This window comes from Watersipora subatra, chromosome 6 (assembly GCF_963576615.1).
Source record: "Watersipora subatra chromosome 6, tzWatSuba1.1, whole genome shotgun sequence".
In the NCBI taxonomy this organism is placed as follows: domain Eukaryota; kingdom Metazoa; phylum Bryozoa; class Gymnolaemata; order Cheilostomatida; family Watersiporidae; genus Watersipora; species Watersipora subatra.
In genome coordinates, this window is record NC_088713.1 from 6,357,050 (window position 1) to 6,371,037 (window position 13,988).

The 13,988-nt window shown below is 33.9% G+C and overlaps 1 protein-coding gene across 2 annotated transcripts in view; it reads right to left on the bottom strand.

Annotated features, from left to right (window-relative positions):
* The window catches only part of LOC137398523 (GDP-fucose protein O-fucosyltransferase 1-like), a 47,277-nt gene that overhangs the window by 4,082 nt on the left and 29,207 nt on the right, over positions 1-13,988 (bottom strand). For both annotated transcript variants that reach the window (XM_068084641.1, XM_068084642.1), the window contains exons 7-8: positions 9,577-9,675; positions 1,396-1,536 (exon numbers count right to left, since the gene is read on the bottom strand). In XM_068084641.1, the coding sequence (XP_067940742.1) occupies positions 1,396-1,536; positions 9,577-9,675 (240 nt within the window). The remainder of the gene's footprint in view (positions 1-1,395; positions 1,537-9,576; positions 9,676-13,988) is intronic.

Genomic DNA, 13,988 nt, shown 5'->3' on the forward strand with positions numbered 1-13,988 from the left:
ATTTGAAGGTTAATTTAATACGTGATGAAACGGGATTTTTTGCAGACGAAAAAAAGTTGTCTAGTCCTGTCCAATTTTTCTTCTGATTTAAAAGATAAAATGCTGGTGCAATGCAGAAAACTGCTAGCTAGCTAACGTTTGTAGAAGGATCCAGAGAAGGTGCTACAGTAGTTTTTCTTGTATGAAACGTGCACAAGAATCAATGTAACCATACGTACAAAGTTTGTACGTATTTATACACTAAAGGACAAGGCTTTAACAAGTTTCAGAAAGTAATGTAAACGCATCAACTATCTTGAGTAGCTAGTTATATGAGTTACATACATACGATGAATTGTATTCACATAGGAGATAACAAGCCCATCTGCAAAGACATAATTAAACAAGAAAATAAAACATAAAATCAAAAGGAAACAAATAAAATGAATAAAATATGAAAAACGTGCCACACAAGAGATAAATAATATATATTATACATGTATTGTTTTAATGTACCATTCCACATCAGTAAATTAAACATTTGAAATATTTCTGCCAATGTGGGGGTTTCCTGTATCTTCTACCTCCTCGCCCTTACTAATTGGTTGCTCCTTTTGAATGCTGATCGCGTGCATGGCCTTCTAACTCCTTCAAATCTTCAGTCGTAAGCTTATTCTTGTGCTTGCTTTAATGGGGTTCTTGTTTTAATAATAATTGCAAATGCTGATTGGTCGCAATCATATTCCTTGACAATGTTAATAATACGGGTGCCTTCTTATTTGCGACATCCAAATTTGTTGACATAGAAATCATTTTTCCTTCGTTTTGTATCAGTCTCAGATTTCATAGCTAACGAATTAAATGTAGATACCCGTAGTTATATACGTATGCTGACTAAAAGTATATAGTAAAAGATATTATAACGCTACAAATGAATATTTCCTCTGCCTTGAGTACTTTACACGAAATTTTCCACGCGGAATTCTGACATGAGAGAAGTCGATCATCGTGTCCCTTCTAAACGTTCAGAAAATGTTTTCGGCGCACTATGTTTCGGTGTCTTCTTTTATTTCGACGTGCGTTATGAGCACACCGACAGCCAAATTTTAACTCGGGCGAAACTTTTCTCACAATCGTATGGTGAAATAAAATTCGTATAGCGAGGTGAAGATCTCACAATGTTTCACTTCGTAAGGTGAAAAAATCGTATATCAGGGTATCGTATCTCGAGGGTACACTGTATGTTGCTATATGTTAAGATATGTACAATAAAATGAGGTCATAATTTGTATTGGTCGATTTCAGTCCTGTGAGCTAAAAGTGCGTTGAGGGGCATCAAATTTCTGAAAAGGCCTAAAAAGGGGGAACTGAGTGAAAAAGGTTGGGAACCCCTGTTGTAGGTGAAAAGAAACTGACCGAAATGTTCTTGAGTGATGAGACTATGTCTGCGTGGTAAGCCTGGTCATCTGATGCAAGGAATACACTTTTGACTGAATTTTTCTTTACCATGGAAACGATCTTCATTACTGTCGCTTCCACAGAGGGGAGACACATTTCCTAAAGTAAATTGAAACAAAACCTCAGCAACGAAATTTTTCGAAAACCTCAAAAACTAATGACATAAATCGACGGTGCATTAGAAGCTTCAGTAATCGTTTGCCGTTATCAAATCTAAAGCAAATTTCAAACTGTTGTCAAGAATGTAATGTTTGGAAATGTTAATTACAATTATTAGAATTATCGATGAAAAAAAATTGTAAAATTTACAAAAAATCTATTTGTGAAATCACGACATTAATTAAACAGGCTTTAGAATTCATGCAATAATGAGAAACAATAATAATAATAAACAACAATTATAAATAACAACAATAATAAACAATTCACAATTGTAATTGTGAATGACTTATAAGATTGGCCTGTATTTCCAGCTCTAGATAGCTGTAATATCGCAACTTGCTAGGAGAGTTGTAATCAAAACGTTAAATTCTACTTTTCTTGTTGCAGATTTTATGGATACTTAGTATTTTTACAAACTGATTTTACAAGTTGGCAATATGTCTTTTATTCCTTTGTTACATGTGCAGACGAATCCTATAAATGGGTATGGTTGCGCCATAAAGTTATCTCCCCCTAGAGTGATTACTGTGCCTTCAACAACACGAGCGTTTCCGGTGCCAACAAGGAGCGTTTGGGCCACGCCTCTTTTTTGTGCTAGTCAGTCGTAGTGATTGACAGAACAATAACATCAGCCATGAGAATGATCATGAATTTCCACAGTTAAGATGGTAATTATTGCTCATATTAAAGAAATGATGATTATAGTTTATTACTTTAATATACGCTTATTATTTAAAGCAATTCAATACCTACATGCCTTGCAAAGACACTGAATAGATAGTGTTAAGTAAGTGAGTTAATGCAATCAGTTACTCCAATGATATACAGCCCACCACACATGGGGGCTGTATATCATTGGTTACTCATAGATAAGATAGATAGTCATACTGGGGTTGTAATACATTGGTGTGATGGGAAGCTAATCGACTGCCATCAACTGAAAGTATTGACATTGTATGGTGATAGAGTGATTCATTGACACCACAGTTCACAAACAGCCCTTGCATGTAATATTAGATTTCAATACATATCAATCAAATACATAGACTAGCTTGAAACAAAGATGTCCACTAGTTAGTGGACATCTTTGCTTGATGTAAACAAGCAAAAAACTTGAAAGTTAGAGTGGCAAATGTTGTTATATGTTAGATAAAAATAAATTATACTTAATTGTACTAAATTATAATTATTTAAAAATAACATAGAATTTCTTAGTACCTTATTTATTAAATAATTTTTTATTGTAATCATAGCTAAAAAGATTATATTTAGCCATTACTTGCTAATTATTTCACATTTACATGTAAACACATTTGGAGTTTCATTTTTCTTCCTAATTCATTTTAACAAAAAACTTATTTCATGATATGAAATTTAAAAGTTGTAGTTGTTTGAAAAGCTTGAAAACATTTAGTTGTTTTTATTTTCTCCTCTTTATTTATTTCAATTACACAAAACACTTCTCATAATATGTAGTTTGAAAGTTAAAGTGGCAAATGTTGTTATATGTTAAATAAAAATAAATTATACTTAATTATACTACTTATATTTAGCCATTGCTTGCTAATGATTTTACATTTAAACACATTTATAATTTTATTTTTTTTCTTAAATTATTTCAACAAAACACTTCTTTCATGATATGAAATTTAAAAGTTGTAGTTGTTTGAAAAAGCTTGAAAACCTTTACAGTTGTTTATTTTTTCTTCTTAATTCCTCTTAATTTCCATTTCCATATCAATTCCATTTACATAATTCATTTCCATAATTCATTTCCATATTAATTCCATTTCCATATTAATTCCATTTCCATATTAATTCCATTTACATAATTCATTTCCATATTAATTCCATTTCCATATTAATTCCATTTACATAATTCATTTCCATAATTCATTTCCATAATAATTCCATTTCTATATTAATTACATTTCCATATTAATTCCATTTACATAATTCATTTCCATATTAATTCCATTTCCATATTAATTCCATTTACATAATTCATTTCTATAATTCATTTCCATATTAATTCCATTTCCATATTAATTACATTTCCATATTAATTCCATTTACATAATTCATTTCTATAATTCATTTCCATATTAATTCCATTTACATAATTCATTTCCATAATTCATTTCCATATTAATTCCATTTCCATATTAATTCCATTTACATAATTCATTTCCATAATTCATTTCCATATTAATTCCATTTCTATATTAATTACATTTTCATAATAATTCCATTTACATAATTCATTTCCATATTAATTCCATTTCCATATTAATTCCATTTCCATATTAATTCCATTTACATAATTCATTTCCATATTAATTCCATTTCCATATTAATTCCATTTACATAATTCATTTCCATAATTCATTTCCATATTAATTCCATTTCTATATTAATTACATTTTCATAATAATTCCATTTACATAATTCATTTCCATATTAATTCCATTTCCATATTAATTCCATTTCCATATTAATTCCATTTACATAATTCATTTCCATATTAATTCCATTTCCATATTAATTCCATTTACATAATTCATTTCCATAATTCATTTCCATATTAATTCCATTTCTATATTAATTACATTTTCATAATAATTCCATTTACATAATTCATTTCCATATTAATTCCATTTCCATATTAATTCCATTTCCATATTAATTACATTTACATAATTCAATTCCAAATTATTTCCGTTTTCATAGCATTTCCCTACTTCATTTCCATATTATTTCCATTTATTTCCATTTCCAAATGTGTTTAAATGTAAATGTGAAGTAATTAGCAAGTAATGGCTAAATATAATCTTTTTAGCTATGATTACAATAAAAGATTATTTAATAAATAAGGTAATAAGAAATTCTATGTTATTTTTAAATAATTATAATTTAGTACAATTAAGTATAATTTATTTTTATCTAACATATAACAACATTTGCCACTCTAACTTTCAAGTTTTTTGCTTGTTTACATCAAGCAAAGATGTCCACTAACTAGTGGACATCTTTGTTTCAAGCTAGTCTATGTATTTGATTGATATGTATTGAAATCTAATATTACATGCAAGGGCTGTTTGTGAACTGTGGTGTCAATGAATCACTCTATCACCATACAATGTCAATACTTTCAGTTGATGGCAGTCGATTAGCTTCCCATCACACCAATGTATTACAATCCCAGTATGACTATCTATCTTATCTATGAGTAACCAATGATATACAGCCCCCATGTGTGGTGGGCTGTATATCATTGGAGTAACTGATTGCATTAACTCACTTACTTAACACTATCTATTCAGTGTCTTTGCAAGGCATGTAGGTATTAAATTGCTTTAAATAATAAGCGTATATTAGAGTAATAAACTATAATCATCATTTCTTTAATGTGAGCAATAATTACCATCTTAACTGTGGAAATTCATGATCATTCTCATGGCTGATGTTATTGTTCTGTCAATCACTACGACTGACTAGCACAAAAAAAGAGGCGTGGCCTAAACGCTCCTTGTTGGCACCGGAAACGCTCGTGTAGTTATCACTCTAGGGGGAGATAACTCTATGGGTTGCGCATACTTGCTCTTTACAAAATAATGTAGAATGGATGGCAGCATGGGTGAAAGCATTGTCCTTATTGCTGTTTTTGGCTTTTTGCACTAAATGTATGTTTTTGTAAATTTATTTACTTTATCAAAACTGGAACCTACAGTGTCGAATAATAATTAAACCGATTTCGTAATATTTTCCTATCTTTTCATAACAACCATCATTTGGCAAAACTAACATTACTCAGTGTAAGAACTATTCGGTCGACCGAAAGCCGTTAAAAACATAGATGTAACGAATTCATTTCAAATATTTTTTAAATACAGTGAAACTCGGATAACTCAAACTTCAAGGGACCGAGCAAAAGTGTTCGAATTATCAGAGCGTTCAAGTTATCAGAGCACTGTTACAAGTCCATGTATTTACTTATTTATTAGTAGATACATGTACATATACAAACTATAATATAAATCAAAAGCACAAATGACTTGTTTCAAATTTAATGCTTCTAATGTAAAGCTTAAAACGTTTTTATCAAAAAGTATAGAGACTTTTCTATCACTTGAGATTGGTTTGTTGTTTGAGGTGATGTTATTGCCAGGACGTTTTTTTAGATTGACATTGGCAAAACTTGATCGTTGCTGAAATGCTCAAAAGAAAAGACATCTTTTTCTTTTGAGCGTTTTACCCACGATCAATTTTGCCGATTTTTTTTGAATTTTATGCAAAGATTACCTCACTTTACCTAGGATTCGTTAAGAGCAACACTCCGAGGCAGTTCAATTAAAAGTTTTACGAGGTTTTACGGTACATTGTATATCACTCACGCTTTTTGAATGGATACTTATTGAATGTACACACGAATTCTGTGTTTAGGTCAAACGATGAATAGTTTTTAAGCTAAGACAACGTATACGTTTAATTACTTACAACAATTTTTAAGACGTTTTAAACATTCAACATTCCGACGTTGATTCAACACGGAATCAACGTCGGAAAACTATTCATCACGGGCTAGCCGGGTCACGCACTCAAAGATTTTCACCACGCAAATACAAAACAAAAACAACATGCTGTTTTTGTTTTGTATGTGCGTGGCGAAAATCCTTGCGCGCGTGACCCGGCTAGCCCGTGCTATTCATCGTATAGCAGGATAAATCAAATTTCACCAAACCTTTAGAAAAGTCGTTGACAAAAATATTTTGCCGATGGAGGTAATAACGACGCTTATGAATGACGAAAAGTTGAAGTTTACCTTTATGGCTTGAAATAAAGAGATTTTCTAGAGCGATAACAACCGTTTCAGTAGCCGTTGGGCAAAAAGCAGTTCGTTATAACAGTGTTGAGTTCGAGTTATATAGAGCCATTTATCATTGCGTGGGACCAGGCAAATCCATTCGAGTTAACCATGTGTTCGCTATATCCGAGGGCGAGTTATCCATGTTTCACTGTATGTATAGCAGCTCAACACTAATAGTAGTCTATTATGAAACCAAATTTTTTCTATAAAAATGTGCAGATCAGGCTTATTATATCTCTCAACTTATTGATCGTCATAGAAAGTTTTTAAAGAACAGCAGTGATTTTATCAACACTGTGAATTGCCGATATATTAAGTAACCATGCCAACAACAACCCATCATTTTTTTTGACGTCATTAAGCCGTTTGCACATGCGCTCGTTCTCGGAAAAACCGCCATATTTGTAGAAAACGATCGTTATTCTTTTATTCAATAGCACTTGTTGGTGTTGTTTTGATGCTATAATTAAAAAAATTGCAAACCAAGGCATCGTTTTCAAAAATTCATTGCAGAAGCTTCGTGTTTTTAACGATAAAATTGTCTATAAAGATGGCCGGCAACAATAAAATGACGTCACAAAAAAATGAAGGATAAAGCTTGCCATGCGACATGCTGCAAACAACATGATGCATTCATTGCTTCTATCGATAAAAGGCAGAAGAATAACATTGCTTGTCAATTATCTTAGCTATAAGTTTTCAGAGAGAAATATGTTACAAAAACAGGAAGATTTTGTCACACTCATGGCTAACCTTATATTGCCCTCAAATAAATTGCTATTAATGACGCTTTTCCAATTTAATAAATTCGCTAATCATTCGTTCATTTGCTAATTAGTTAATCTACGTATACGTATAAATCTCAAAGTCTGTCGTTCGGTCTGTCCAGATATAACTACTAAAATCTAGAAACAAAAGATTCAGTTCATGCTGGATTTGATCTTGGAACTCAACCTTCCCCAGGAGATATCCTTAGCAATTAAGCTACGCGAGATGCAATGATTCGTTAGGCGATATGAGTCGTTGTGTCAGCTAAAATACACATAGCACTATGAATTAGACAATGCTCTAAAGCTTGCTCTCACGGCTCTTATTAAAAAGTTTAGCATTATGGATACTAGCTTACGCAAATTAGTCATTGGCAATGTGCCAGGCTAATGGCAAGTGGCAGACAGCTACATTAGCTGTCACTGTTTATAAGCTGTTCTTTAATACCAGTGCAACACCGGGCATTCAGCTAGTTTTTTACTAAGACATAATTAAAAATCGGCAACATCTAATATGTGACAATGGCACATATACATGCAAGTCATTACAACTTTTAAACCACAGCGTCTGGGATAAAGATTTTGATATCAAAATAATCGGCATAAAATTATACATCAGCCAATACCACAAAAAAGCTACAAATGTGTTGCAAAATGTGCTTGGGCACTTTTTAGTCCCTTATTAGCGTGAGTAGCAACTTGGGCATGTTCCGAGCCAGATGAGATATCACTATTATTATAGTTTACAGAGTTATTATTATTCTTCTTGAAAATAAACAATAACTGTCACTAGTAATTATAGATAATCAGAAGTCCTTTATCTGTAACTTGTGAAGCCTCTCGGTAACTGTAATGGATATTGCAAAGAAGAAATTACAATAAAAAATTAAGTTTTTGCGAAGCGAAACTCATGTCAGCGTGGAATGTAAACATGTTTTCTATTGGCTCACTGCAGGTGGATAACTATTTCCTTTTGTTTAAGTAAAGACACGATAGGCTTATTATTAACTAACAACTCACTAATTAGAAGCATTTACTACTCAGACTACTACAGCTAGAGGTGGAACGAGACAGGTTTTTTAAGTTCGAGACGAGACTCGAGACACTGTCTTGTAAAAATTCGAGACTCGAGACAGTAAAATAATGAGCATTTGGTGATGATTTCCCTACACAAGGACTAGCGTACTTGATATGTAAAATTGATAAACCTCTTTTTAAATTGAATTTTCACCTGGTATAAACGAGTTAAATACAACATTCTAATAGTGATATGCATAGATTTTTTGTAAACAAAAGTGACACAAACAGCTCTAAAATAGCGAAGTTATATATTTCTAAGAATTTTGAGCTTGAATGATAATAATTATTTTATACATATTACTTTGTACATGTATATTTTTACCGTCTATTGAATAGGTTTTACTTTTTAATGTAATAAAATGTGTAATGAAACCGATAGCCGTCGACCAACAAAGAAGTACCGCAACTAAAAGAACACACGATAACACTTTCATTGTAATTGTTTCATTTATGTTAAGTTTTGTTTGTGTATTAACTGTAGTATGTGAATTGTATTTAAGTTGTACTTATGAAATTACATGAATTACTGTATATATTCTTATATTGAACTAACGAAAATGTCATTGTTACCCGAACACGGACTATGGTTGACACGGCCTTTAGTTTGTTTCGTCGTGTCCGGGCAAGTTTTACCCGCAATTGGTAGTATATAAAAAAGGCCCAAATTTTATGAAGGGCAGTTGGTGTTTGGACACGATACGATAAAATACAGACATTTTACCCGCAACAGTCTTATTTATTAAATCGGATTACCCGGAGGGTAATTGGATACGACCCGGTATCTGTTTCAAGGACACCGAACCGGACTACAAAATATTAACAGGGCCGCTGTCCGGACTACATAATTAGACTCGGTGGCCAACATAATCAATAACGGCAAGTAGTAACGGACCGGGTATAACTCTAAAGGCAGTTGCCCGCAATCACTTACAATATATGGAGTTGTTGTTACCGCGACATGCCATGTTTTAACAGCCGTGCGCAGGCGCTTTAGTTCTATTTCCTGTCTCGAGTTTGCAATAGTTAGGTCGAGACGAGACCGATACAAGACAGGTCGATACTCGAGATGTGTCATGTCTAGTTCCACCTCTAACTACAGCAGCACCACGCAAAGGCTTTTCAATGAGTCAATACTTCAACGAGTTCACTTAAAAACTTTTAATATGAAATCTGGAATTGTCTTCCCAGCTTCTCCATTGAGAGTTTTAAGTTTAATTCTCCTGATACTGCTTAAAAGTAGGCTGACCCAATGCTACTGCTCACCCGATTTGGAAGTCCGAACTCAAAACGAGATCCAAGGCACTGAGCGGTGGAGAAGAGGTGCTGAGGCTTTCCATCTTCCATGTGTCGACATGACCTTTGCTACAGAAACCAGGACGGTATTTGAGAGATTTTATTTGTGGTCTGGCCTGATCAGCAAATGAACTTATGACGACATGGTTTAAAAAACAAGTTGTACCCCTGACTATTGTACAGAGTTTGTAATCCTAGCTTTTGAATAGTGTACAGAGTTTGTATTCCTAACTACTGACTAGTGTACAGAGCTTGTACTCTTAACTACTGATTAGTGTACAGAGTTTGTGCTCCTAACTACTGACTAGTGTACACAGCTTGTACTCCTAACTACTCACTAGTGTACACAGCTTGTACTCCTAACTACTCACTAGTGTACACAGCTTGTACTCCTAACTACTGACTAGTGTACAGAGTTTGTGCTCCTAACTACTGACTAGTGTACACAGCTTGTGCTCTTTTGCCACTGATCCTGCAGTTTACAACTACACAATTATGGGAATCTTTAGCTAAGTGATTGCAAAAGCTATGAGACACCTTGTAAATAATGTCACCCATAGTAGCGGAAGTAAGGCAAACTCAATCTTGGTGATCAAGGTGTGATGTAGTGGAGTGAGAAGACAACTTATAGTGGCTAAAGTCAGAATCTAAAGATATGTGTGCACAGTACTTGTGCTGTCTTCATCAAACATTAAAGGTTGACTTGCAACAAAATTCACATTACAGTTATTTGGTATCAAAAGATTCACCATGTCTTACTCTGTTGTGTTGTAGGTGCCAAATACGTGGAAATGTGATTACAAGCTCTTAAAAGCTCAAAAACGAAAAGCCGCCGTAGATTGCAATTTCTTTATTTCTATGATGTAGTCATGAAATTTATGTATTGTCTTGTCACGTGATGTTCTCACGTGAATTGAAAGGCCAATAAAAAGCTCAATATAAAACTTATCGTAGCACTAGTTTATGACAAACACTTCGGGTTTTACTGAAGAACCCGTATCAAATATAGATGCTTGCAACTTTACAGTTTTGTTTCGGTTTGGTCTAATCGGCAAGTCGTAATCGGATCATGTGACCCAATACTTCTCAAATAATTTCTGCAGCACTTTTCGATTATCACAAGTGACCAACAGGCTCGTCATGATTATCAGACAATGATATGTACTCCTTCAAGGTAAGGCTAAAAAATTAAATGAATTTTTACAGTAAGTTATAAGATATCAGTGCTAAAAGTGACAGAATTACAATGACGATAAAATAGATGCATAAGAACAATAGACATGGTTTTATTGAATGCGTGAAGTATATTTGTGAAAATATTTCGACGAAAAAGGTTGCATGAAAGTGTAAATAGAAACCATCTACCACAACTACGTCACATTTGAGCCATTTTGGAAAGAGAATCCAAACTACGGCGGTCTGGTGTGGCTGCGCTTAACTGTTCGTTTTTGAGCTTTTAAGAACTTGTAATCACATTTATACATATTTTGCGCCTACAACACAACAGAGTTTTATTTGTGGAGTTGTGTTTCCTTGCAAGATTTTGCATTTTGTGCTGTCTTCATCATACAAACTCTACAACAGAAGCTGATTCAAAGGTGAACTTGCACAGAATTTTGGTAGATTTTATCAAAAAGTATTTTTAAAAGGTATTTTTCTATCATTTGCAACTGTTTTTGATGTTTGAGGTGATCTGATTGGCAGGATGTTTCAAGATTAAAATCGATAAAACATGATGGCCATTAACGCACATAAATTACATAATTTCTTTTATTATATAGTTCAATACATCAGAGTCTTGGCTTTCGAATGAGCCTATATTCAATACACAAAGAATAATAGAACTATGAAAAACAGGGTGTCAAAAGTATGTCCTGCAATGAAAAAACACTTGGTTGTGGTTTTCAAAATGTGATGTCATAATTATCATTTAGCCTTAAATCGTCGATCCCGGTTGCTGCCATTAAGGCTACGCTTTTCTGTGACAATCGTGGCTGTTAAACACAGAGAGCGTTAATAATAAACTAGGATTCTAGATAACCGACAATGCCCGGGGATCGTGCTAACGCCCGACCAATACAAACACATGTTCTGGGTTAATTATGCTTCAATAAATATACTGTTGTTGATAAAGGTAATGAAATCACATCGATTAAATTGTGACCTGCAGTTGCGTGGCCCTAGGACTATATGTCAATTGCACTTTCACGAGATCACGCAATGCTTGAAATTAATTAGTCTCAGTCGTGCCCCTCAACATCACAATAAAAGGAGAGGGCTAGTGCATAATATCACCGAGAAAACATAGTATGGTGCTTGGAATCTAAGTTACTTATCATAGAAATAATCTGTACATGGAGAGCTAATGACACTGATTCCTTTGTCATCTTCATCGGTTCTCTGGAGCTGTCCTACCTTCGCCTGCCACTAGCTTCATTATCGTAGTTGATCAATATAAGCAGTAAGCAATAAAATAAGCGGTAAGAGCATACAACACCGACTATGAAAATTGTGACGTGTGACATCACAATTTTCGAGCCTATACTATTGAATATTTCTGCGGTAGAACACTAGGGAAATCATATAAACACCCACCAATGTCTGTCTCACCATGACAAACAATCGCTCATTCGGAAGCCAAGACTAATGTATTGTAATATATGATGTAATATATGATAAAAAAATTATGTAATTTATGTGCTTTAAGATGCTCAGACGAAAAATAGATGAGAATTGGTGTCACTAGTTGATATCCGGCTACTGGGTTCAAGTTGCATCATGACGAGCCTCCATAATGTCAGTCTCTTTGCAACTACAGACATCATAATCACACTTTCGCTTGATCTGTTTTAACCAAGTTTTATGAATTTTAATCGTAAAATATCCTGGCAATCATATCACCTCAAACATAAAAAACAATTGCAACTGATAGAAAAATACCTAAACTTTCTAATAAAAGCTACAAAAAAATGGTGTAAGTTCATCTTTAAATGCAATTTTAGTGCAATTTATCTCGGGCCGTATTAAAACTGAAAGGTCAGAAGGTAGCCTGTGTTGTATAGGCCAACCAACACCTATCTATAGGCTGGTTCACACTATATTACCATATCTCGGCGTTGATGCCACCATACTTCAGTGATTGTCGATGATAACAATGTTCACACTATCACAAACCCATCCACAATTGCATCAACGAATACTTCGTGACGTAGTGTTCTCATTTTTCTTTTTGACTCTGTGCGAAGAAACCTCTTTGTTTTTGCATGCTCGAATCAAATACTAGTCTCGCAGCGACTATTATAAACGGAAATAAATCGCACTATAAGCGACCGCAAATTACTATCGCTGAAATGGTTCACATTGTACAGGCGGTCATCGATGCTTGGCAAAATATCGGAAAGTTTGACAACTGCAAACTTTTTCGAGGCGTCCGCGTTGCTTCGTCGATGTCATCGGTTTATGGTTCACACAATCGACGATACATACGGCGATATAGTGTGAACCAGCCTTATCCACTAAATCCTGATATCTTTATAAAAAACCTTTAATTTAATAAATGATAACTAATAAACCGTCTGATGATGAATGAGTTTCAGGGTACATTTCGAGTTTCAAAGATAAAGCTTTCAGATGCACTCGCCTAAACCGAAGAGAGCACATTTGAAAGGGCTCGGCCACTAAAGCCAAATGAGTCAAGCACTAAGGTAACACCGCATTTTATTTCATAGATTATTTTTGCCTCATAACAAACGCATTTGATGTATTCTATACATTTATATTGAATTTGTTCGCAGCACTTTTATAGATTAATTACCGTTAAAATGGTATGTAGGAGGCAACTCCGATTTTACAGGTCGGAAAACACTTTGAATTCAACTCGACGCATAAACTAATGAATGTTCATGAAATACCCTACAGGATGAAAATATTTGATGGGTTTAATAATTCACAATTTCGCGAAGTCTATTTAGCGAATTATTAAATTCCGCGAATTATTAGTTCTATGTTTAAACACAAAGGAGAACAACTACTGCCTGAAATTAAAAACTAGCCGCTAGGCAGAAGTAGTAAACGTAGCTGAGTTCCAATTTTTTTAAAAATCTTCGCCGGGGCTTTGAGTTAACCCCATTGCCAATGCATCACACTTCTTTACGAAATCATTCAAGGTTGTCACAAGTTATTCAGCATGGCGTCGTCATCGCAAAATTATCTTTTACATTTTTTTCATTGAAATCGACTCCATCAACCTCTAATACCAAAGTTGATGACGATAATGATTCCGATCTGGACATTATGGTATGTATTTGATTTGCAGTGCAGATACGTTTTTCTAAAATTAACCAATTAATTTCCTTGATCGACTTGTAGTTGTCAGCTAAATA